Genomic DNA, 27,918 nt, shown 5'->3' on the forward strand with positions numbered 1-27,918 from the left:
CCATGTGGTGCAACTGATGAACAGCGACACACCATCTTCACCCTAAGTCAGTAGTTTGCATTGGGGTTCATTCTTGACATTGTACATCATACGGGACTGAACAATGTATAATGACATGTATTCAGTATTGTATATAGCAGTACATACAGTAGTTTCGCTGTGCTAAAAATCCTCTGTGCTCTACCACTTCATCCTTCTTTTGCCCTTAATCCCTGGCAACCACTGTCTTCATACTTTTGTTTCATCAAATAGCTGGAATCATACAGTATGTGGCCTTTTAAGTTTCCTCCATGTCTTTTATGGCTTGATAACTCATTTATTTATAAAAGCTACAAACTATTTTCCAAAGTGTCTTTACCATTTTTCATTCCCATCAGCAATGAGTGAGCCTTCCTGTTGCTCCACATCCTCACCAGCATCTGATTTTGGCCGTGTACTGTATTTTGCCATTCTAATTAGTATGTGATAGTACGTGATAGTTTTAATTTGTATTTCTCTGATAACATAAGATGTGGAGCATATTTCACTTACTATTAGCTAGATGCTTTTCTTCTTTGGTGAGATTTCTGTTGAGGTTTTCAACCTATTTTTTAACCAGGGTGTTTGTTTTCTTATTATATATTAAGAGTTCTTTCTATTCTTTGGGCAACAGTTCTTCATCAGATGTGTCTTATGTAAACATTGCTTCCTGATTTCCATGTCTTGAATAGGTAGGATTATACTGGTAAGCCACTGTACCTGGTCTTTATAGAAATCTTAAAATAGTGTCAGCTCTCTGATTTTGTTCTTGTCTTTCAATATTAGGCCAGTGATTCAGGGTCTTTTGACTCTTTGTATAAATAATAATCAGTCTGTCATTATGCACAAAAATGACTGTATACATCAGGAAGAACTGATATCTTGATGATATTGAGTCTTCCTATCTATCAACATGGAATGTCTCTCCATTGTATTTTGAGTTCTTTCACCAGAGTTTTGTAGGTTTCATCAGACATTTCTTATACATATCTTATAAAATTATTTCATTTTTTAGGGTTCTAATATAAATGATATTGTCTTTTTAATTTCAAATTTCACATGTTCATTGATAATATATACAAAAGCAATTGACGTTTGTATCTTAACCTTATATTTGCAACCTTGCTATCATTGATTATTAGTTTTAGGAACTTTTGTCAGTTCTTTAGCATTTCCTACATAAACAATCTGCAAATGAAGACATTTTAATTTCTTCCTCCCCAATCTGCATACCTTTTATTTCCTTTTCTTGTCTTATTGTATTAGCCAGGACTTCCTGTATTGTGTTTAAAATGATGAGAGGGCATTCTTGCCTTATTCTGATCTCAGTGGCAAACTTTCAAGTTTCTCAGCATTAAGTATGATGTTAGTTGTATGGTTTTTTGTAAACAGTCTTTGTCAAGTTGAGAAAATTCTACTCTGTTCCTAGTTTACTGAGAGTCTTTAATCATGGATGAATGTTGCATTTATATCAAACACTTTTTCTGATTTTTCTTTAGACTGTTGATATGATATGGATTCATTAATTGATTTAATATCAAATAAGTCTTTTATACCTGGGATTAATCATGGTATATAACCCTTTTTTTTTTTTTGGTGTTTGAACTCAGGGCTTCAGACTTGGAAAGCAGGTGCTCTGTGGCTTGAGACATGACTGCAGTCCATCTTTACTCTGTTTATTTTGGAGATGGGGGGTGTCTCTCAAACTATTTTCATAGGCTGGTCTCAAACCACAATCCTCTGAATCTCAGTCTCCCAAGTAATTAGGATTACAGGTGTGAGCTACTGGCAACCAGCTTGCATGACTCTTTATACATTGTTGAACTTGCTTTGCTAATATTTTGCTGAGGATTTTTGCATCTATGTTCATGATAAACACTGGTCTACAGTTTCCTTTTCTTGTAATGTCTTTGTCTCATTTTGGTATTAAGGTAATGCTGGCCTCCTGGAATGAGTTAGTAATTAAGTACTTTGCTTCCATATTCTGAAAGATTTAAGAGAACTGGAGCAGTTCCTTGCCAAAGTGTTTTGTAGAATTCACCTTGAACCTATCTAGACCTGGTGCTTTCTGTTTTGGAAGATTATTAATTATTGATTCAGATCAATATTATTGATTGGCCAGATCAAAATAGATCTACCCCATGACATATCATCATTAAAACAACAAGTTCAGAAACTAGGGAAAGAATATTGAAGGCTGTAAGAGAGAAAAAACAAATAACATACAAAGGTAAACCCATCAAAATCATAGCAGACTTCTCCACAGAAACATTAAAAGCAAGAAGAACTTTCAGTGAGGTCTTTCGGGCACTGAATGAAAATAACTTCAACCCCAGGATACTCTACCCAGCAAAACTATCATTCAAAATAGATGGAGCAATAAAAGTCTTCCATGATAAGCAGAAACTAAAACAATATGTGACCATAAAGCCATCACTAAAAAGACTCTTCAAGGGATTCTGCACACAGAAAGTGACACCCAACTTAACCATGAAAAGACAGGCAGCACCCAACCACAGGAAAAGAAAAAGCAAGACAGTAGACAGTAACCTCAACTTAGGTACACACAATCAAACCTTCAAACAACTAAGACAACTAAATGACAAGAATCACCACATACGTATCAGTACTAACACTTAATGTGAATGGACTTAATTCACCCATCAAAAGGCACTGCTTGACAAAATGGATTAAAAAGGAAGATCCCACAATTTGTTGCTTACTGGAGACCCATCTCACCCACAGAAATAAGCATAGGCTTAGGATGAAAGGCTGGAAGAAGATTTACCAAGCCAATGGCCCCCGAAAACAGGCAGGAGTAGCAATACTTATCTCTGACAAAGTAGACTTCAAACCTACAATGATCAAATGAGCTAAAGAAGGACATTCCATACTAATAAAAGGGGAAATAGACCAAAAGGAAATAATAATCATCAACCTGTATGCACCCAATGTCAACGCACCCAATTTCATCAAACATACCCTGAAGGACCTACAAGCATATATAAATGCCAAGACAGTGGTTGTGGGAGACTTTAACACCCCATTATCATCAATAGATAGGTCATCCAAACAAAAAATCAATAAAGAAATCCAAGATCTAAAATATGCAATAGATCAAATGGACCTACTTGATGTCTACAGAACATTTCATCCAACTTCTACACAATATGCATTCTTCTCAGCAGCCCATGGAACCTTCTCCAAAATAGATCATATCCTAGGGCACAAAGCAAGCCTCAGCAAATATAAGAAAATAGAAATTACACCGTGCATACTATCTGATCACAAAGCAGTAAAACTAGAACTCAACAACAAAAGTAAAGACAAAAAACATGCAAACAGCTGGAAACTAAATAACTCACTACTTAATGAACAATGGATCATCGATGAAATAAAAGAGGAAATTAAAAAGTTCCTGGAAGTCAATGAAAATGAAAAACCAACCTACCAGAACCTATGGGACACAGCAAAGGCAGTCCTGAGAGGAAAGTTTATAGCCATGAGTGCATATATTAAAAAGACTGAAAGATCCCAAATCAATGACCTAATGATACATCTCAAACTCCTAGAAAAACAAGAACAAGCAAATCCCAAAACAAATAGAAGGAGAGAAATAATAAAAATAAGAGCTGAAATCAACGAAATAGAAACCAAAAAAACCATACAAAGAATTAATGAAACAAAAAGTTGGTTCTTTGAAAAAATAAACAAGATCAATAGACACCCGGCAAACCAGACTAAAATGAGGAGAGAAAAAAACCAAATTAGTAGAACCAGGAATGCAAAAGGGGAGATAACAACAAACATCACAGAAGTCCAGGAAACCATCAGAGACTACTTTGAGAACCTATATTCAAATAAATTTGAAAATCTTAAAGAAATGGACAGATTTCTAGATACATGTGATCATCCAAAACTGAACCAAGAGGAAATTAATCACCTGAATAGACCTATAACACAAAATGAAATTGAAGCAGCAATCAAGAGTCTCCCCAAAAAGAAAAGTCCAGGACCTGATGGATTCTCTGCTGAATTCTATCTGACCTTTAAAGAAGAACTGATACCAACCCTCCTTAAACTGTTCCGTGAAACAGAAAGGGAAGGAAAACTGCCAAACACATTTTATGAAGCCAGTATTACACTTACCCAAAACCAGGCAAAGACACCTCCAAAAAGGAGAACTAGAGACCAATCTCCTTAATGAACATTGATGCAAAAATCCTCAACAAAATAATGGCAAACCAAATCAACAACACATCAAAAAGACTATTCACCACGACCAAGTAGGCTTCATCTCAGGAATGCAGGGGTGGTTCAACATTCGAAAATCAATAAATGTAATAAACCACATTAACAGAAGCAAAGACAAAAACCACTTGATCATCTCAATAGATGCAGAAAAAGCCTTTGATAAGATCCAACACCATTTCATGATAAAAGCTCTAAGAAAACTAGGAATAGAAGGAAAGTTCCTCAACATTTTAAAAGCTATATATGACAAACCTACAGCCAGCATTATACTTAACGGAGAAAAACTGAAACCATTCCCTCTAAAATCAGGAACCAGACAAGGATGCCCACTATCTCCACTCCTATTCAACATAGTACTGGAATTCCTGGCAAGAGCAATTAGGCAAGAAGAAGGAATAAAAGGAATACAAATAGGTAAAGAAACTGTCAAAATATCCCTATTTGCAGATGACATGATCCTATACCTTAAAGACCCAAAAAACTCTACTCAGAAGCTTCTAGACATCATCAATAGCTATAGCAAGGTAGCAGGATATAAAATCAACATAGAAAAATCATTAGCATTTCTATACACTAACAATGAGCAAACTGAAAAAGAATGTATGAAAACAATTCCATTTACAATAGCCTCAAAAAAAATCAAATACTTAGGTGTAAATGTAACAAAAGATGTGAAAGACCTCTACAAGGAAAACTATACACTTCTGAAGAAAGAGATTGAGGAAGACTATAGAAAGTGGAGAGATCTCCCATGCTCATGGATTGGTAGAATCAACATAGTAAAAATGTCGATACTCCCAAAAGTAATCTACATGTTTAATGCAATTCCCATCAAAATTCCAATGACATTCATTAAAGAGATCGAAAAATCTACCGTGAAATTTATATGGAAACACAAGAGGCCACGAATAGCCAAGGCAATACTCAGTCAAAAGAACAATGCTGGAGGTATCACAATACCTGACTTCAAACTATATTACAAAGCAATAACAATAAAAACAGCATGTTACTGGCACAAAAACAGACATGAAGACCAGTGGAACAGAATAGAGGACCCAGATGTGAAGCCACACAACTATAACCAACTTGTCTTTGACAAAGGAGCTAAAAATATATGATGGAAAAATAGCAGCAACTGCTGGGAAAACTGGTTAGCAGTCTACAAAAAACTGAAACTAGATCCATGTATATCACCCTATACCAATATTAACTCAAAATGGATCAAGAATCTTAATATTGGAACACAAACTCTAAAGTTGATACAGGAAAGAGTAGGAAATACTCTGGAGTTAGTAGGTATAGGTAAGAACTTTCTCAATGAAGCCCCAGCAGCACAGCAACTGAGAGATAGCATAGATAAATGGGACCTCATAAAACTAAAAAGTTTCTGTTCATCAAAAGAAATGGTCTCTAAACTGAAGAGAACACCCACAGAGTGGGAGAAAATATTTGCCAGCTATACATCAGACAAAGGACGGATAACCAGAATATACAGGGAACTTAAAAAACTAAATTCTCCCAAAACTAATGAACCAATAAAGAAATGGGCACGTGAACTAAACAGAACTTTCTCAAAAGAAGAAATTCAAATGGCCAAAAAACACATGAAAAAATGCTCACTATCTCTAGCAATAAAGGAAATGCAAATTAAAACCACACTAAGGTTCCACCTCACCCCTGTTAGAATAGCCATCATCAGCAACACCACCAACAACAGGTGTTGGCGAGGATGCGGGGAAAAAGGAACCCTCTTACACTGTTGGTGGGAATGTAAACTAGTACAACCACTCTGGAAAAAAATTTGGAGGCTACTTAAAAAGCTAAACATTGATCTACCATTTGATCCAGCAATACCACTCTTGGGGATATACCCAAAAGACTGTGACACAGGTTACTCCAGAGGCACCTGCACGTCCATGTTTATTTAGCACTATTCACAATAGCCAAGTTATGGAAACAGCCAAGATGCCCCACCACTGACGAATGGATTAAGAAAATGTGGTATCTATACACAATGGAATTTTATGCAGCCATGAAGAAGAACGAAATGTTATCATTCGCTGGTAAATGGATGGAATTGGAGAACATCATTCTGAGTGAGGTTAGCCTGGCCCAAAAGACCAAAAATCGTATGTTCTCCCTCATATGCGGACATTAGATCAAGGGCAAACACAACCTGGGGACTGGACTTTGAGCACATGATAAAAGCAAGAGCACACAAGGGAGGGGTGAGGATAGGTAAGACACCTAAAAAACTAGATAGCATTTGTTGCCCTCAACGCAGAGAAACTAAAGCAGATACTTTAAAGCAACTGAGGCCAATAGGAGAAGGGGACCAGGAACTAGAGAAAAGGTTAGATCAAGAAGAATTAACCTAGAAGGTAACACACACACACAGGAAATCAATGTGAGTCAACTCCCTATATAGCTATCCTTATCTCAACCAGCAAAAACCCTTGTTCCTTCCTATTATTGCTTATACTCTCTCTTCAACAAAATTATAGATAAGAGCAAAATAGTTTCTGCTGGGTATTGAGGGGGTGGGGGGGAGAGGGAGGGGGCGGAGTGGGTGGTGAGGGACGGGGTGGGGGCAGAGGGGAGAAATGATCCAAGTCTTGTATGCACATATGAATAATAAAACAATAAAAAAAAAAGCAAGAAAAGAAAAAAAAACTTTCTTTACAAAAAAAATTTCTTTAATAAATGTAGGACTATTCAGATTGTCCATTTCTTCTATGAGTTTTGATAGATTGTGATTTTCAAAGAATTGACCATTTTTGCCTTGATTACTAAATTTGTGGGCATTGAGTTAATACTATTTCTTGATCATTCTTTTAGCATCTACATGATCTGTAGTGCTGTCCCCTCTTTCATATCTGATATTAATAATTTCTACCTTTCTCTTTTTCCTAGTTTGCTAAGTTTTTCTAAGTTTGCTTTCTTGTTTGTTTAAGAACAAGTTTTTGGATTCATTGATTTTCTCTATTGATTTCCTGGTTTCAATTTAATTGGTTTCTCCTGTAATTTCTTATAATTTCTTTTATTCTGCATACTTTGAACTTAATGCTCTTGTTTTTCTAATTTCCTAAGGTGGAAGCTTACATCATTGATTATAAAATCTTTTCTTCTTTTTAATTACTTGCATTCAGTATATATTGTCCTCTAATCACTGCCATGAATGCCATAAATTTTTCCATTTTTTTTTCTGAGACAGTGTCTCATTATGTATCCCAGGCTGGCCTTGAACTACCTATGTAGCTCAGGCTAGACTTGAACTCATAATTCTCCTTCCTCAGTTTCCTGAGTGCTGGGATTATAGATAGACATGAGCCACCATGCCCTGCAAGTTTTGTTTTTATTTTCATTTAGTACAAAATATTTTAAATTTTATCTTGAGATTTCTTCTTGACTTATTCATTACTTAAAAAGTGTATTATTTCATCTCTAAGCATTGGGGAATTTTCCAGCTATCTTTCTGTTATTGATTTCTTGATCGCTATTCTTTTAAGTGTGTTAAGATGTGTTTTATAGTCCAGAATGTAGTTAGTCTATCTTGATGAATGGTCCTTATGAGTTTGGAGAATATGTATTCTTCAGTGCTGACTTCTTAAATTTAAAAGCAAGGATCCACACTTATTCTGATGCAGGCTGATATCCAGACAGTAGCCAAATCAAAACACAGATGTACTACACAGCCATAGATACGATCAATGGAAGAAGTACCCATACTTATCATGATGCCAATAGTTGTCTTAACCACATTCCATGTTTTAGGGGTTTCATTTTTATTATAAAAATTAGCTGGATATGGTGGAGCACACCTATAATCTCAGATCTTGGGAGGCTGAGGCAGGAGGATCACAAGTTCAAGACCAGCCTGGGCTACCTAACAAGATCTTACCTAAAAAAACAAACAGGTAAAACTATCCACAGTCTGAGGTCCTATGTCCTTGTCAGGAGTGGTTTTACATATCTATAAAATGTCCTCTATAGAAGTATGCATTCCCTGTGAGTCTCAGCTAAATGCTGCCTTAGGGTTTAGAAGGAAGAGGACATACACACACACACACACACACACCTACACACATGTACACTCCTCCCACAGAGCACCTGCACGTTGAATGACTGCTCATGATAACATACCTCAGACTCCACCTGAGGGAAAACCCAGATAAAGGAAGGCGAGAGAATTCTAAAATACCCCCAGTTCAAACACATCTTCATTGTGACCCACAGGCCTATGTAGTTCCCACAGTGTTTTGTCCCCATGATCTCAGATGATGAACTTTCTAAAGTGACACATTACAAGGCACCCCAGCCAAGCTGGAGGCCTCCAGAGGATCCCAGACTTCTTTGAGTCACCAGGAGGCACCCTGTTTGAACACTGGCTCTGGAAGTCTCTGCCCTGCACAGACTCTTCTTTCTCCTGCTGAGGGTTAACTGTTGTGCATCTTGGGCAGGAAATGAGTCCCTTGCTGTTTATTGTAGTGAAATCCTCAAGTGAAGTCAATACAGCAGTAAAGGCTAGAGACACTGGCTGACATCTCTTCATTAATTCATGAAGCACTTTGCAGTCCACCACTGTCCACACTGAGATTGATGGAAGCCGAAAAAGAAACGCAAGTTAAATTATGTCTTTGATAACTTCTGCTTAACTGGCCTGTCAGGGACCAGGAAGATTAAACATCTGTGATTTATTCCCATGTTAATCTCACTGTGCACACGCACAGGCACACACACTCACCCACACACACGCACCAGCTAATGAGAGACTGCACCAGGCTGCATTGTAAATGCAATTTTAACAGTTTACAGGGTGGAATCAGAGAAAGGGCAGTGCTGACAGGTCATAACAAGAGGTTTGTCATTTCTTCATTCCATCATTCATTTCTTCATTTGACTTTTCCTCATCAGCTTCCACACTTGTTATGAAAAGCCTTGTTCTGGACTGAAAGACGATTCTGGAAGACATAAAGTTGACTCATTTCAAAAACAGTCTGATAGTAATTAATCTGAATGTGTACTTGAAGCAATTCTTACACCTCTGGCTCTACCTTTCATGGATCAGTTAGCCTTATGCAAGACATTTTCCTTCTCCAATCTCAGCATTGCAAACTTTACCAAACTCTTCTCAACCTCTAGATTCCCATATTGAAGAACTGTTTAGAGCTGGGCATGGTGATTCCCAGGTGTACAGATCCCAGCTACTCAGGAGGCAGAGATCAGAAGGATCATAGTTCAAGACCAGCTCAGGCAAAAAGTTAGTGAGACTCCATCTCAATAAGTAAGTCAGACATGGTGACATGCACCTGTTATCCCAGCTACATGGGAGGTGCAGGTAGGAGAACTGAGGTCCAAGGATGGTCCTGGAACAAACATGAGACCCTATATAAAAAAAAAAAAACTAAAGCAAAAAAGGGATGGGGACATGGCTCAAGTGGTAGAGCAGCTACCTAGAAAGTGAAAGACCTTGAGTTCGAACCCTATACCACCAAAAAACAAAAAAAAAAAAAAAAGGATTTACTTACTAATGGACATTTCAAACTTATTAACTATCTAAACTGGACTTCTGGATTTTTACCCTGTTGTGCTCTGAATTTGCATCTGCCTTAATCTCCATCTCAGGAAACCACTCTCTGATTTCACTTGCATCCCATCATGGACCACTCCATCATTAATTCTTATTAACTATAAATTTAAACTATAGACTGAAGTACCCTCAACTAAAATACTATCATAATGCAAGCCAACGTATCTGTCACCTGGACTAATATCATAATCTCCTAACTGATCTTCTATTCTCCATCCAGCAACCAGAATGACCTTGAAAGTAAACACTGAAGTCACTTTGCTGCTCTGTAACTTCCCATGGCATCCCCATTACACTTGGAATAAAAAGCCAATGCCCTATCCAGACCCACATATCCCCACACGATCTGGCCTATGGCGCCAACACACTTCTTGATCAAGGCTGTTCTGCCTGTGGGACTTGACATGTGCAGTGTCTGTCCCTTCTGCTGGGACTGTGCTGGCAGGTGCTGACCATATTGAATCCCCTTGGCTCTCGATGTTTCTGTGCTGACATCTGTCCTCGCCTGAGGCCTTTATCTTGTAGGAACCTCCACCACCTGTGCAAATGGCAGGTCATAAGCACCAGAAGATTAGTGCTCCCTGACAGCAACCATCAACTAATGAGATGGGAGTCAGATTTTTGGAAGGAGACTTAGAGACACATGTTTTCTGCTGGACCAGAGTTCCCTGGTAGCATTACCACAGTTGTAAGTTGCTTCATGCAAAACTTTTATTGGCTTCTTTCTTTTCCCTGTCTTATTTTCCCTCTCCTCTACCAGGATTTCCTGAGTTCTACCTCTTAAAATTACCTGCTCATGATTCTTGATTTCAGACCTGTTTGTGGGAGAATCTAAACTAAGATTCCCCACCCCCCCATTGGGTCCCAACCTAAGTATCATCTCCTTGGGATAAGGAACATGACATAGTGATGGCGATCAGGAAGGAGAGTTCTGGGATCAAATTTGGTAAAAGTCTGGCTCCTTTACTCACTAGCTTTTTGAATTTGGCTCTCATGCTCAATTTTCTCTTCTGTAAAGTGAGAATAATAGCGATCTACCTCATTGAGTTGCTATGACAGCTGAATGCATTAATAAATACAATGCCCTTAGAATACAGCCTGACATGTTTAAGCATTCAACAAACATTATCTTGCAATCCCCAAACAACCGACCTAAAATAGGTCTTGGCCTTGTTACTCTTTATTCCTTTCCTTTGCTTTTTTTTTTTTAAACGCAACTCACCACTCTCTGGTATTTAGTCAATCCTGTTTGTTCATTCTTTGTTTTCTGTTTTCCTTAACAGACCCCTTGGTGCATGAGCACAAGGACTCAGTATGTGCGCACCATTGTACCCCAGCTCCTAGCACAGGGCCTGGCTCACAGTAGATATTCAAGGGACATTTGTTCAGTAAGCAATTCTTAGTCAAAACCATTCTTAAAAGGCTCTTGAAGATTCCCCTACTGTGTATCTCTCTTTGGCCAAGACAGCAAAGTTTAAGAAAATTGCTGAGAATGTGTGAGGTAGGGGTAGACATTGCTGGATATAGAGTAGGGACGTGTTCTGATTTAGGATTGTGTTTTCAGTAGCTCACTGTGGTAGAATATGCAAATTGCTAGGGTGGCTAGGGCTAGAGGTAGAAGCCCTGTTGGAGGCTCTGGCTTAGCCCAAGGTGAAGAGACAAGATGTACAGAGATCCTAAACCCAGGTAGCAGTTATGGGAAAAGAGAGGAGAGCCTGCTAGGTGAGGGTAGAAACCAGGGAGATTCCAAGTTCTAGAATCTGTGCTAGATGGAGAGTTAGAGAGAATAGTCATGGGGAAAAGACACTGCATCTAGTTTCATCCACATTGGACTGGAAGAGACTGGGAATGTGGTGGAGACAGATGTCGGTACCCAGTTGGATACAGTGGGCTACGTTTAGGAGCAAGGTGAGGACAGAGACACTAACTTTTGGATATGTTGTGGCATGGAGGTCAAAGCAGGGGAAGGGAATGTAATCACCAACTTCTGTCTAAAGGGAATTTCAAGGAATATCAGAGGGCTCTCCCAAGATCCACGGGGACCTTTGCTCCCAGTGAGAAGGAGCTGAACTCCTGGGTCCTTATGGATTCCTCTGCACTTGTATAAGGAGGTCTCCATCAGGGTTTACCATTTTCTCCTCTCCTCTCCCCCCATCCTCACCTGGTATCCCTAAGGCTCTGCACTCAGCCCTGGGAGGCCATAAAGGCCAGGTTAGGAGAAGTCCCTTCCACGTGGCCAGCATCAGTGCAGAAGTCTCAGAGGAGAAGGTAATAAGATAACCTGGAGGCAGTAGCAAGCTGGTCCCTATAAATCCATGGAACACAAGCTGTGACCATTTGTGACCCAGAGACTGGTAAGATAACCTCACTAGCCATGATCCAGACATGTGAGGACCAGCCTCAGGGGAGGGGAGGGAGGGGAGGAGAGAGGAGGGCGGGGGAGGGAAGGGAGGCCTGTACTCCTACCACATGGGCTTAGATCCCTTTTTTGTGGCCTGATGGCTTTGTGTTATGTCATGTCTCTGAGTCTCAGACTTCTCATGTGTGAAAAGTGCAAAATCACTGTGTTCTCTTCAGAAGGCTGTGGTGAAAGTTAACTGCGATAATTCATGGAAATGACCCTGAGTCAGGACCAGTGCACAGTGTCAGTAAATGGTGACTGTTATGTGTTATTAAGTACCCCAGCTTCACCCCAGTAACCACCCCACCTGCCCTAGACACAAAGGAAAGTCTCTGGGATGGGGTACAGAGGGGCCGCACAGTGGGAAGAGGGGTGGTGGGCTCGGGAACACAAAGGAAAGCCAGAATCCATCAAGATCAGTCACTTTGAGCTCAGATGACTAGGAGAAAAGTTTGTCCTAAGTGATACTGGTTACCACAGTTATTACTCAAGTCACCACACTTCTTTCTTAATTTTGGTCCTCAGTGATACAGAATGGAGTGACTCATATATTGCTCAATTCAATGCACATAGTCTGCATTGCCTCATGCAGGTGGCTTTGCTGGTGCTGTCATTTCATTGTTTCTCCTAGTTCCCTACTTCCATATCTATTCCTCTCTATCCAAAGGCACCAGCTCTAATGCATTAATCAATGTCATTGATATTTGGGTATCCTCGAAAATATGTAGTATTGTTTTATGTTTGTCTTTATACTTCAAAATGTTATAAATACCATTCTGTACTCAACACTATGTTAAGTTCTATTTGCATTGCTATCTGTATATCTACTTTATTTTCACCACCTGCTGTGTGATTTCAAAAAAAAATCTACAGATGTGTAAACGTCATTTTTTTACCCATTCTCCCAAGGAGGGACACACTCAAACAGCCTCAAGGTCCTCCTTCATAAATACTGTTTTAAGAAATAGCATTTAAAAATAAAATTTTAATAGATAGCCTTTATTAGGATTGAAAATTTACCTTCCATTCTGTTTTTTCTCAGAGTATTTAAAAAATACTTTACCAAATGTTTCATTTGCAGCTCCTAAAATAATCACAATACACTCTTCCTTTATTCAGTTAATAAATTGTTAGAGTTTTCTAATGCTTAAATTTTCTTGAATTTCCTGGATAAACCAAATTTGTATGTTTTGAAAGAAAAGCTGTTAGATTTAATTATGATTTTTTCACCTCTATGTTCATAGAGAAACTGATCTAAATATTTTTTTCCTGGATTGCTTTTATAGTTTGGGAGTAAAGGTTTACACTTGCCAGATAAAATCATGTCAACTGTTTTCCCTTGATATCTGTTTTTCTGTAGCAATGTCACAGATCAGGATTATGTATTTCCTGAAAGCATTATCTAACATAGCTGTAGAACTTTCTGGAGCTAGGGCTTTCTTGAAGATGTGATGATAATACCATTCCTGTTATATCAAGAAATAGAATTCTACTAACATCTTAGGCCACATTTGGCATTTTACATTTTTCTAGAACTTTATCTAATTCATCTTTTGTCTCATATTTTGTTTATATTTTTCATCTTTTTCAGTCATGCCAGAGGATTCTCTATTTTACTGGGTTTTTTTTTCTTTTATTATTCATATGTGCCTACAAGGCTTGGGTCATTTCTCCCCCCTGCCCTCACACCCTCCCTTACCACTCACTCCACCCCCTCCCTCTCCCCCCCACCCCCTCAATACCCTTTACTGGGGTTTTGAACCCATGGCCTTGCACAAGCATTCTATCACTTGAGCCACACCCCCAGCCCTTTTAGATATGGGTGTTTTGTTTTTTTTAAGATAGGGTCTTGTGCTTCTGCCCAGGCTGACCCTGGACAGCCAACCTCCTATTTCTACCTACCTAGTAGATAGGATTACAAGCATGAACCATCTCATTCAGTCCTATTTTATTAACCTTTCTAAAGAACTCTTTCAGTTAATCTTCTATTGGTTTTGTTCTCTGCATTTATTAAGTTGACTGAGCTGTGCCTATTTGTTTATTTGGGCTTACTGAGTTTTTGGAAGTTTGTAAGTCAAAAGTTTAGGTCTCACTTACATTCTTTCTTAACTTCTTGCAAATTGATTTAAAGCTATAAATTTACCTTAGTACTGCTTTCAACAAGACTCACAAAAATTGGCATGCAGACCTTTCATTGTCATTTTCTTCTAAATATTTAGTAGTTTCTGTTTGATTTTTGTGTATGTTGGGGGGAGGTGGAACTGGGGTTTGAACTCAAGGCTTTGGGCTTGCAAAACAGGCTTTCTATCCCTTGAGCCATACCTCCAGTCCCATTTGCTCTAGTTATTTTGAAGATAGGGTTTCCCAAACTCCTTCCCTGGACTAGCCTTGAACTGTGATCCTCCTGATCTCAGTCTCTGAAGTAGCTAGGATTACAGGTGTAAACCATCAGCACCCAGCATTCTTTGATTTCTTTTCAATAGCTCAGTGCTATTTGTATTTTTTTTAATTTCTAGACATAGAGGGTTTTAAAATATAATTGCATCAAGGTCAAAACATTGTATGTAAGATGTTAATTTTTTTAATTTGTAAAATTGTAAATTTAAACAAAAATTCTTTTATGGCTGCTATGGTTTGAATGCTCCTTCTAACCCTCATGTTGAAATTTAATTTCTGCTGTAACAGTATGAAGAAGTGAGTGGGACCTTTAAGAGGTGATTAGGACATAAGGGCTCCACCCTCATGGAAGGATTAAGACCATTCTCTTGGAACTCAGTTAGTTATCATGGGAGTGAGCTCCTAGTACAGGGACTGTTTTTTCTCTCTGTTTCTCTTGTGCCCAGTGACACTTTCTGCTGTATTATGATGCAGCTGGGAGGCTCTCATCAGATACTGTCATCATGCCTACAATCAGAAGCCAGCTAGATTATCCAATCTGTGGTATCCTGTGAAAGCAAAGAGAAAATGGACTGTGAGTGGCCTAGCATATTATACTTTGTGTTTCTTCCATCTGTATATGAAGACAACATATTTTAATTCGTGGGGTAGAAAGGGACTGATAAATTATTTTACCATAATCTTCTATATCTTTATTTTTGCATACTCCAGCTACTAGGATTTCTGTGTTTGTTTGAGACAGGGGCTCACAATTCTCCTCCTCAGCCTCCTGACTGCTGGTATTATGGTATGGACCACCGTGACTGGCAGCTACTAGTTTTTAAGAGTATGTGTTAATATCTTCAATGATTTTTGATTTTTTTTCTCACCCTAGCTCTGTCATTGTTGCTTTTTGTACTTTGATGTCATATTGCAAGGACACATATGCTGTGATCATGGTAGTTCTTGATATATTATTTGTTTTACCAACATATAACATCTTCATTTTCCCCTTATAATATTTTATGCCTTAAATTATTGCTTCTCTGATATTCAAATTCCCATCCTTTCTATATCCTTTTGATTTTAAAATGTATCTTATAAGCAATATATTGCTTGATTTTTATCTTTTAATTCAATTAATCATTATGGTTCTATTACAGAATTTGAACTATAGTACTGTAATTCCTTTTATATTAACACTTATTTGTACCTTTAAATGTTTTCTATTTTCCATACCTCCCTTTTATCCCTTACTTCTTATATTCTATTAGGTTAAATCTATAGAATTTTCTTCTGCTGGGTTGAAAGTTAAACATTCTATTTGTCTTTTTCTGTAGTTTCCCCTAAGCTATTAAGGACAATACTTTTAGGGTGAATGTATATTCTATATATGTATGAATATGGAACCCTGAAAACTGTTGAAGTAATTTTGAGAAGGGAGAGGGAGAAGAAGAAGAATGAAGGGGATGAACCAAATGGGGTACAATATATGCATATATGGAAATATCACAACGAATCTCCCTGTATAACCATGATATACTAACAAAAACATTGTCAAAAAATTACTATACCTTTTCCTTCAGCTATAAATATATGTATATATTCTCCATGAAAAGAATTTCAGAGAAATAGATAAAATCAAACCAAAGGGAAAGACAGAAGGAAGGTAGAGAGAAGGAAATAAAGGAGGAAGCAAGAGGGTAGTAAGGAACAGAAAGAGGACAGGGGAAAAACAGACAAACTGACAAAAACAAAGAGTTTGGGTCTGAGGGAATTAAGCCAGGAGTCCTACATAGACAACATGCCCAAATTTAAACAGTAAGAAAACTCTAGGCTCAGAGCCTTTTATGTAATGTCCCCAAGACTTTTTCTGCTCACAATTGGGAAATATTCCAAACTGTTTCGTGATTATTTACTGAGCAGTCCCTGTGTTTTACACCTTCTTTCTGGACCTGGGACAAAGCAGTGAACAAAGAGACTCTCTCTGTGTCCCCCAGAACTCACAGACAAGACAGTTTTAAAAAGAAGTCACAAAAGTAGGGGAAGTGCAGAGCACCTTGGGAGCATCTCAGAAGGAATGCTCAAAGTGGCCTATGGGGACCAAATTACATTTAGGCTGAGAGTCAAAGGACATGACTTCTTCACCAGTGGCACCAGTGACAGAATCTGGCCCTCACTGTTGCCTTCCTGCTGGCCACTGGCCCTCTGTGTCCCCTGGTCTGTGGGGAGAATATCCCAGACATGATCAGGGCCATGGTGCTTGCACTGAGCTTGCACTGAGCATGGAATCGGCTGAGTTCTCTTGGGGAACATGTCCAGGACTCACACAGTCCCCACTCTGTCCCATCTCCCCAGTGTGCATCACTGGACCACTGCAAACTGAGAGTATCCACTTGGTTCCAGAAGCCTACAACTTTTCTTCTCCACCTGCCCACGTCTGCTCAGTGCCTTCATTTTTCTTTTTTGCCTGATCATCCCCACTACTTCAGAGAGATCAGGGAAGCAGATCTTTAAAGGAACAAAAGCAATTTTTGTTTCTACGCAGCTACCTCAAGTGTTTCTAAGAGGCCAACCTCAAACGCTACGCACACTAGCTCCAACAAATAGAAACAGAACAGTATGGAAATAGCAGAGGAGTTAATGAGTTCTGGCCTTGGAGATAGTAACCTGTGTTCAAATGCTGATTTTACCACTTACTGTCACTGTAACCTGGGAAAAACCTCTCAAGCTCTCTAAGTCTCAGTTTCCTCACTTATAAAGACATCACAATAGCTTCTCATGGTAGTGGCGAGGATTAAACAGCATCTACTTAACACACGCTAAGCACAGCACCGGGACTTAATAAAAGCTCAGAAAGGTGGTGCTTTAGCATTTATGTTAGAATTAGCATTAGCTGACCTGGCAGTAGTAAAGAAAGAAATAATGTCACTCTTTTCTCTGCTTAGAAGTATATTTTGAACAGATGTTACCTACAGTTAATCAAAGCTTGGAGAGGTCAAGTACAGTGGCTCATACCTATAATCCCAGCTACACAGGAGTCGGAGATCAGGAGGTTTGTGGTTCTAGGCTAGCCCATCCAATAAGTTATTGAGACCCCTTTTCAACCAATAAACTGCGTGTAGTGATGCACAACTGTCATCCCAGCTACCTGGGAAGCATAAGAGAATTGCTGTCCAGGCCAGCCCAGGCAAAACCAGGAGACCCTATCTAGAAAAATAACTGAGGCAAAAAGGACTAATGGCGTGGTTCAAATGACTAGCAAATGTGAGATCAAACCCAGTAGCACAAAAAAAAAAAAAAGGAGAAAAAATGGAAAGTGATTTTCAAGTACATATAATACCAAGTCTACAGTTTTTAAAAATCATTTCTACATTAAACTACATACAAAGTTATTATTCATAAAGATAACCTTGTAATTAAATAAGGAGATTATAACAGATTATTTATGGACAACATGTTATCCTAAGGTTTGTTTCATTTAAGAATCCAAACATCTGGCCACATTTTTATTAACTTACCCTGTTTCCTAATTAATTCATTCATTCTTTATTCATTATTTATTCAACAAATATTTCTTGGATGCTTACCAGAGAGGCATTTTACAAAGCAGGAATTCAATTATGTTTGTTGAATTTAAAAAAATAATTAAGTTACTAGCATCCAACCATATATACATGTTTGATTATGTTTAAAATACAATCAACATTGAGTTTTACTTTGCTTAGACTCAGAAACTAATTATCTGATTTATAGCCAATAAATTTTTACTTCTCGACAATCATTTTAGAAATATTTGATTGCATTAAACTCCCTAGATTTCTAAAAAAAATTTTTTTAAAAAGTCTGAATTCCCTGTCCAGGAGTAGAGCTATAAATAGGTAAACTCACTAAATAATGATTTTAATTGCTAAAACATAAGTGTCTCTCTAATCCTTAATTTTTCCATATTTTAATCTCCCATCTACAGTTGAAATGCTCAACAGTGACATGAATATTTGCCAAATAACAGTGTATATTTTCACTTTGTAGCTAATCACTTCTGACTTTTTTTCAAAGCTGTAATGGAATCTGGACAGCTTTTTTCTAGATCAGACAATCATAGAATACAGACCCTCTTGAAGGCATATGCCTGGGAGGGAGTTGAAAATGTGACACCCCACTGCCCCTGCTGAAATGCTTCCCTGAAGACAATTAAGACAATCTATGGGTTGACAAGTTCAACTCCTCTTGATTTAGTTTCCTTACTTTTGAAAATGGTGAGATCTTTAGACTATGAAATATATTAGTGTTTGAAAGGACAGAGGGAGTTAAAAGAAGTAGGCAGAAACTCAGATGTGTCCTATTCACAGTCCTAGAGCCCAGAGGAACTGTTTAATTCTGTGCTGTGCCTAAGCAGATCCTGTATACTGGCCAAGGGGACAAGAGTCATTCTTCTACCCATAAGCCAATGGCTTATTTATTTAACTGTATGCACTGGGGTAGTCTTGTCACATTTTTCAAGTTTAAAATAGAAAACTATCCAGTAATTTAAGAGCATTAGTACAAGCAAGCAGAAGATATCCACAGACATTATGCTGACTTTAAAAGCCAATCTCAAGCATTCACAAAGTGACAGAATTACAGTGACAAAGAACAGGTCAGTGGTTGCCAGGGGTCAGGGCTAGGGAAAGATGTGGTTATCTGGGGGTCATATGAGAAAGTCACTCTGGGCTGATGGAACAGTTCTACATCTGATTATGGTGATGGTTATTCGAGTCTACAGAGGTGATAGAATTCCATACAACTACAATTACACACATACATAGTAACACATACAAAATAGGAAGTCCAAATAAGATCTGTAACTGAGTTAAAATTCTTGTCCTAAACATCAGTTCCCTAATTTTGATAGAATGTACTCTGGTTTTATATGATATTATCATTGGGGAAGCTTCATGAAGAGAACTAACTCTGGGTACTATTTTTATAACTTTATATAAACCTTAAACTATTTAAAAATAAAATTTAAAAGAGGTATCAATGATCCATTCTTCACCAATTATTTCTTAAGTAATAGTAACCATTTTTTTCATTTAGAAACAGAGGCGTTGACTCACGCCTCCTCTATGTGAGGAAAGAGTTTGACTGCTGCCCACATGTTGCACACATGATTTTGTGATCATAGCTACCTTTCTGTCATAGTTGAATGATGTGACCTCACTGTAGAATAAAGAAGTATGAGGAAAGAGATTTTAAAAGCCCAAAGTCCTCCATTAACTGCTCTAGGCTGGTGATACACTTTGAGGCAACATGGCAGCCAGGACAAAGGTAAGAAGCAGAGCTCTCACGGTTGGGCCTTGGACAACTGGAGCAAGCCAGGGAAGCTATCCAGAAAGCGAGGAGTCTCTGAAGTCGTGCCATGCTTCTGGGTACAGCTGGGGTGCTCAGCCTGGAGAGAACGTGTGGGAGCTATGCATATGTATGGGGAATTGGCCTGAGTGCTCTGAGCAAATGTCCACAGGGCTGTTGAGTGACAGTCTTACACAGTGGCAGACCTGAGGGGGGCGGGGCACTGTATCTGTAGAAGAATTAGGTTTCATCTCAACAGAAAGAATTGTCCAATAACCCTCTTTGACAGGTAGTAAGTTTCCAGACACTGGAAATATCTAAACATAGATCAAATGGCCACCTGTTAAGGATGTTGAAAGGGGACCCAGACAAGAGCAATCCCACCCCACTCTTCAGAAGATGATACCAACAACAAGGACACTGTGGGTGAGGAGCCCTGATCTGAAGACAGGGTCTAGTAGAGCCTCCATAGTGTTTACTAACTACATCCATTCTTCAGTGGTTTGTGGTAATAGATAAAATCTGACCTCCCAACTAAGTCTGCAAGTCTCCTATAAAATACAGCCTGTATTGTCCGTTCTTCCCCTGTGGAGCTTGGCATGAGGTCAATTCTGAGGGAGGCTCTGTGAACATCCAAGGCTGGGTGGATGACAGCTCTGATGCACACACACCAAGAAGCCAGCTCCAAGTCCTGTCACACCGACAGTCCCTCTCTCACTGACAGTCCATATAGTTTAAGACTCCTGAGCACTTCCTGGCACAGATTCCCCCCAGTGGTGATTCATTTCTCCCTTGCAGCTTTGCCAGTGTTTGGGTTTTCTACTTAGTTCTCAATAAACTAGCTATCATAGTTATAGCTCCCTAGAAAATGCCATACAGTAACTCTGCGAGGGTTTTTATTTGCTTGGATGGATCATTTTATTTCAGCAAGGTGTTTTATTAGCTTAGAGAGTCGTGAATCATTTCAAAGGTAGATGAAAGATGACCCACTACACAATTTTATATGGGATATTGCTCTTCCTGTTGAACATGAGGTCTCCTTGATTAGGATGTGAGATCAATTTAATTTCATACAAATTTTGGGAAACAGAAACATACCAGCAAATCCATGCACCTACTAGGGCTACAGCTGAAAAGTTGACTCCACCTCTGATTGGTCCCATTCAGGAAATCTGCCATCATCAACATAGGGTTGTAATGGCCCCCCAAAGAAAGCAGCATGAGGCTCCTTCTCTGAGCATGTGTCTATGGATGGAAACCACATCAATGACTAAGACCTCATGAAGTATAAAAGTGACTCTGAACAAGGAATCACTAGAAAGGATGGGTGTGCTATTCTGCAATAACAACTAAATCCTTGAATCTCAGTGACTCAACCCAACAAAAGCTTCAGATTTCAATGACGTTTGGTCAGGCCACATTCCATGGTGACTCAGGAATCAACGCGGTCCTCTCAAACTTATTACAGCATAAAGAGAGAGGAAATAAAGAAACTCCACTCACTTTAAAATGCCACGGCCCAAAAGAAGCACCCATTGCCTTTACTCACAGTCCATTGGCCAGATCTTGAATGCAAGAGGGAGAGAGAAATATAAGCACAAGTCATCTCTGTTACAAGGGCTCTCCCCTAAGAATGCCTGGATTCCACCCTGACTTGCCACACTGTGGAGCTGCTGGTCACTGGGATCCAGTTTGTTCTGGTGTGCAAGCTGCCTCCTGGGCTGAACAACCTGACTTCTCCCAGGTGCTGGACATGGGAACATCTAGCTGACTGGTGGCACCTAATAGAGGGGACTGAGGAGTTCTTTCAGCCCCTTCCCTACATTCCAAATCTGTAAAAACCCATCCACCCAGGGAAATACAGAGCAAGCAAGCCCAACCCTGCTGTCTAGAGCCATTTGCTCAGGGTTGTCCAGGGACAACCTGTATGGCAAGCCAGTGGGCTTGGATGCTCCAGCACCCAGACCATCACACACCTGTGCCACTGGGGCCTGGACAGCTCAGGTGCAGCATTATCTCCAATCCCTGATCTCAGTGGCTTTAGACTGGCCAAAGTCCCCCTAGGAACGTTAGGCACAGAGTGTCCCCCATATCTTATCACTCACCAATTAAAGAAGATAATCCATAATGGAATAGCTTCCAAGAAGAATCTTATCTGCATGTGAGCCTGCTGAGCTGCTCAAATATTATATTATGCTATTATGAAATTCACATTACATCTTCAATGTAAAGAATCATTTTCCATGAGCAAAGCACCTTTTTCTTTTCAAAATCCTGTTTTAATTATATAAAACTATCACCCCATAACTATTTTTTAAAAATCTATTTGGAAGACTTAAAAATATTGGTGAATTATAAAAGGAATTGAACTCTGATATTTTTCTCCCATTTTATTATTCCCCATTTCCTGAAAAACCTCAAACATTGTATTTCTACAGCTTGGGAAAAGGACGAATGTTCCCCTTAGAACCTGTAGATATTCTAATTATATGTAAATCAGTTCACAGAAATAAATATCCATGGCTAAAGGGTACTTAAAATGTTAAAAGCTTTTTCTTGACTGTTCACTGTGAAAAAGAAAAAGGTCTATTTCTAGAATCCTGGAAAGTTTTACACCATGTTCCCCACTTCCATGCGTGCACATTAGAACCTTCCCAGGCAATCCATCTCCTGACTGCACTTTTTAAAAACACCTTGAGTGGGAACCACAGTTTGAATTAGATATTAATCTCCCCTTCATTTATGTATTTATTTTTTTTCATGGTGGTACTGGGATTTGAACTTAGGGCCTTGCACTTACTAAGCAGGCTCTCTACCACTTGAGCCACCCCTCTGACCTTTTATGCTTTAGTTATTTTTCAGGTAGTGTTTCTTATTTTTGCCTGTGGCTGGCCTCGTACCACAATACTACCCTCACCTCCCGTGTAGCCGACAATACAGGCATGCCCTTCCATGCCCAGCCCTTATCTCCCTTTCTTAACAGTGAACACTTTCTCCCCTTTCTTCAGAATCAAAATATAAATGGGACAAGGAAGCTGAATACATTGTCATTCCTATATTGAAATGGCTTCCTCACATGTTATCCTTTACTTGCTGGATATTTTTAAAGGTTCATTATTTCTCTCACATCTGAACAGTATCCTATTCTAGTCTCCTGAGCACAAACACCATCAAAATCCTGATGCTTCCCAAATTTCTGTCTCCACCCTAGAGGTCCAGGTTCATACAACCATCTGCCTATTGGGTACATCCACTGCCAACTGAGCATGTTCAAAACCTACTTCCTAGTCTTCCACCGCGCTGCTCCTCCCCGACTCCATCCGTCTCAACAAAGGCAGTGCCATGCTTCCAGTTTCTTTGGGCAAAAGCCTTGCTGTTTCCCTCAATTCTGCTTTCTTTGCATTTCACTTTCAGCTCATTGGCTGAGTTCTGTCAGTCATGTCTTAAAAATATATCCAGAATGTGACAGTTGTCACTACCTCATCAGTAATATGTTGGTCCAAGCCACCATCACTGCCTGTCTACATTTTTGCAAGGGTCTTCTCCCTCATTCAGCCCTCATCCTCCTACACTCCTACAATCTAATTTTAACACCACATCCAGAGTGATCCTTTCAAAACAAAGATCATGTCACTTCAAGGTTCTAAGCCCGCTAGACCTCCCATCCCACTCATCCAAATGGTCTCTAGGACTCTCTTTGGCCTCAACTCTTAGCACCCTCCTGATTTACTCAGCTGTGGCTTAGTACGCTTGTTCCTCAGCAAGCTCACCAGCATGGTATCTGCCCCAGGACCTTTGCACTGGCACTTTCATTGCCTGGAACGCTCTTCCCTGGATAAGTGCAAGGTACTCTTACATCAAGTCTCTATTCAAACAATCCCCTGCCTACTTCCAACTGCAACATCCTCACTCCTGGCCCCCTCCCTTCTGAGCTGCGTCTTTCTTCATGTTGCATATTATCATCTCACATACTTTATTCTGCACTTGTTTATTATCTGCTATTTTTCCTACTAGAATATAAACTCCACGAGGGCAGAGGTTTGTATCTGTTTTGCTCATAGCTGTGTCTTTTCTCTGCTGTGTCCTCTCTCTGCTGTGTCCTCTCACTTAGAAGAGTACCTGCCATGTCGTAGACCTTTATATATTTGTTGAGCAATGAACAAAGGTGCATTGTGTGATGAATCAATGCATTTGACTAAATTAGGAACTCATGCTCACCTTTCATGCCTGATAACACTTCTCACTCACATGTTTGTGGGCAGTGAACTGACAACTCGTGACAGGACTAGCAGGTGCTAGACCTGTGGGTGACTTCGGGGCGACTTCAACTTCTGAATATAGCCCTGGTGTGCAGTCGAGGGTTGGCCTCACTGTGCAGGTTGGGTACATTTAAGGACTGGAGTGGGGTCAGCCTAAGTCTGTCATATCAGGAACTGAAGCACTCCAGAATACCATCTATCATTTGGGGAAGACAGAATTTCAAGGTCAGAAGGTCAGGGAGACTCAGAATAGAATTGCATGGACACCAAGCTATCTGGTCCTCTCCTAGACCCTGGTCTGCCTAGGGAGGGCTGTAAATCCAATGCAGATTAATGTCACTCACTGCTAACATACATATGACAGAGAAGAAAAGTAACCCCTCTTTCTATCCCAAACACACACAGCTCTGCAAGCTGCAGGAGCAGACTACTGTGTGAGCCTGGGAACCCTGGAGTGTATTCCAAATCATGTGGGAAGGGCGGAGGACCCAAGCAGCCATGGGTGTGCAAGGCACTCGAACGTCTGTTTACGCCGCTAATGTGACCTCACAGGGCTGAGGACGTGATTCAAGTTGACGAGGGCCTCCCTAGCAAACATGACACCAGGTACCACCCTTCCCTCCAAAAAAACCAACAACAAGGAAAGAAATAATACAACCTCACAGGTAGCCACACACTGGAAAGGTCTGGGGACATTGCATCTTCTCCTGGATGACAACCCTAGACCTGATGGTGGCGTGAATGCTGTTTGTGGCATTGTGAGCTTCAAGTGAGGTTGCCCACAGAGGAGTGATTCTTGGGCATGAAGTAATCAGTCACCAAACAAATAAGCCCAGACCCACCAGACACAGTACTCTGGATGGGTCCTGAAACACTCCGAGATATACTGAAATCTAACTAAATATGTCAAGCAGAAAGGGCATGGAATGTCTCCACGCTTCATTTGCTCTTATGAAGTGACATCAACAGAGAAAATGGATCAGATAGGAAGGAAAAGACAAATTATGATATTAAAAATTCATTTCCATTTAGCAAATTTGCTATTAGCATCACAATTCAGGATATTTTAATAATTATAACCTCAGATAAGTGGCTTAATTGGATGCCTCACTGACAGGATTTAAGGAGTGCCAGGAAAGACCATTTACCAACATGGCTTCCTCACCAGCCCAAGCTCACCAGCTAAGGCTGGACTCACCTGACCCTTCTTGGGATCTTTTCTAAAATCCACTTCCCCAGGAGTTTCCTGGGGAGGCACATGAGGTCCCTAAATTTTAGACTGGAGTGAGCATGAGATCTTACAGAGCTTCTGGAAGAAGTAAAGAATCCTGTTAATCGTGTTAGCTCAAATACCCACCCTTCAACTGACCAAGGACCAAGTCCAGAGGAGGTAAGTCCTAGATCATGCAGTAATTCTGAGGATTTCCTGGCCTCCACGTTCAACAGCCTATCTCAGGGAAGGTGAGTTTCTTCCAGGCCTATCACCCCACCCAATCCATGGCCTAGGCTGACCTCCCTATAGTAACCAGAGGGACTTCTGAAGAGCTAGGTTGAGCTTCTCTGTCCTCTTATTGTAAAAGTCATCAAGAACTTCCCATAAACCTCAAGATAAAGGCTGAATTCCTGGCCTGGTAGGTTAGCTGCACAAGATCTGAGTCCTGCCTATGTCTCAACTCCTTCCCCCTAACGACCTTCCCACAAGTGCCCTGTATTTAGCTGCACACTCAGCTCCCCAAATGCCCACACTACTACTGTGTCCTCTCCTCTATGAATACACTCTTCTCTCTCAGCCCCAGTCACTGGAAATGTAGCTTAATTGTTGCTCCAGAAGCATGGGAAAGGAATCATTCTGTAAGCTAAATTGCAACCAAGCTTGTTTTTTGCTGAGATTCAACTGTTTTTCTTTAATAAGCATCCCTCATTTTATTGCAAACCTTAGGTTTTCCACAGTTGTGAAAAAGGAAATATAGACAAGTTCTATCACTATCCTTATTGCTTTTATGTTGGAGGTTTCCAGAGGTTTTTGCTCTGCCAGTCCAGGTGAATTGAGTAAACTGAGTTTTGACAAAAACTGAAAAGCTAATTCAGTAGGTGAAGGGTAGTCTCTTGAGGAAATGTGATGGAACAATTGCTGTCCATATGTGATGAACAGATTAAGCAATAAAAAGAAACTTGATCTCTACCTTGGATCAAACAAAAAATTTAAGACAAATTAATCATAGACCTAAACACAAAGCTGTACAATCTCTAGAAGATAGTCACAAAGGACCTCCATGGCCTTGGGTCTCAAAGATTTCTTAGGTACAATGCTAAGTGCATGACCCTTAAAGGAACAAATTGCTAAACTGGACTTCATGAAAAGTAAGAACTTCTGCTCTCTAAATCACTGTTATGATTAGAAAAGCCACAGACTGGGAGAAAATATTTGGAATTCAGACAGCTGATAAGGGACTTGTGTCCAAAATACATAAAGAACTCCCAATATAAACTCTCAAACAACACAATTTTGAAATGGGCAAAAAACTTGACATTTCACAGAAGATATAAAGACAGCAATTGAACACATAAAAAACAAAACAAACTTCGGTAGTCCTTAGAGACGTGCAATTAAAACCACAATGAGATGCCACCACCCAGCTACAGAATAGCTAAGATGAACAAAACTGCCAAACATCTGTCTAGGAGCGCTTGGAGCCACTAGAACTCTTACAGAATGTAAAATTACACAGCTATTTGAGAAAACAGTTTGGCAGTTTCTTAAGAAGTTGAATATATAACTATCATACACCAAAGCCACTTTACTACAAATTAACCTGAAGAAATGAAAGCACACGCCCTACAAAGACTCATACTTGGGCATTCGGTGCAGTTTTATTTGCAATGCCACCTAAATTAGAAACAACCAAAATAAGCATCAAGTCAATGGATAAGCACATTTTGGTATTTCTATCCAAAGGACTACCACTCAGTTAAAAAAAAGGAATAAAGAATATCTATATCCAAAAGACAGATGACCTCAAAATAAACATGCTAAGCAAAAGACTCTAAACAGCAAAACAAAATGGTTCACACTATATAATTCCATTACTATAAAATTCTTAGAAATGCAATTGTATCTCATTTTTTAAAAAATATTTTTATTAGCGTATAATAGTTGTATGGGGGATACATTGTGACATTTGCATAGGTGCTTATAATATAGCTTAGTTAGGTAAGATCCCATCATTCTCCCTCATCCTCCCACCCCTTCTTAGAATCCCTTCAAACACTTCATTGTTCTGTTCTCATACATGAATACAAAATACTTCCACCATACTCATTTGATTTATGCCCTCCCCGCTCCTACTGGACTGGACCTGTTCTACCTTCCTTTTTTATTTTTTTTCCCTTTTTCTTCTATTATTCATATGTGCATACAAGGCTTGGTTCATTTCTCCCCCCTGCCCCCACCCCTCCCTTACCACCCACTCCTCCCCCCCTCATCAATACCCAGAAGAAACTATTTTGCCCTTATTTCTAATTTTGTTGTAGAGAGAGTATAAGCCATAATAGGAAGGAACAAGTGTTTTTGCTGGTTGAGATAAGGATAGCTATACAGGGAGTTGACTCACATTGATTTCCTGTGCATGGGTGTTACCTTCTAGGTTAATTCTTTTTGATCTAACCTTTTCTCTAGTTCCTGGTCCCCT

At 39.6% G+C, this 27,918-nt stretch overlaps 1 protein-coding gene and 1 long non-coding RNA gene across 3 annotated transcripts in view; one reads left to right on the forward strand and one right to left on the reverse strand.

Moving 5' to 3' along the window:
- Nucleotides 1-9,082: 9,082 nt before the first annotated feature.
- LOC141418160 (uncharacterized) overlaps nt 9,083-27,918 on the reverse strand; it is a 306,302-nt gene continuing 287,466 nt past the window's right edge. For both annotated transcript variants that reach the window (XR_012442868.1, XR_012442869.1), the window contains exon 3: nt 9,083-9,233. This is a non-coding gene — a long non-coding RNA (uncharacterized lncRNA). The remainder of the gene's footprint in view (nt 9,234-27,918) is intronic.
- The window catches only part of LOC141418180 (uncharacterized), a 43,182-nt gene continuing 40,089 nt past the window's right edge, over nt 24,826-27,918 (forward strand). Inside the window, exon 1 of the mRNA XM_074058616.1 lies at nt 24,826-24,835. Coding sequence (XP_073914717.1) covers nt 24,826-24,835 — 10 coding nt within the window. The remainder of the gene's footprint in view (nt 24,836-27,918) is intronic.

The sequence above is a fragment of the Castor canadensis genome, chromosome 16 (genome assembly GCF_047511655.1).
Source record: "Castor canadensis chromosome 16, mCasCan1.hap1v2, whole genome shotgun sequence".
Taxonomy (NCBI): domain Eukaryota; kingdom Metazoa; phylum Chordata; class Mammalia; order Rodentia; family Castoridae; genus Castor; species Castor canadensis.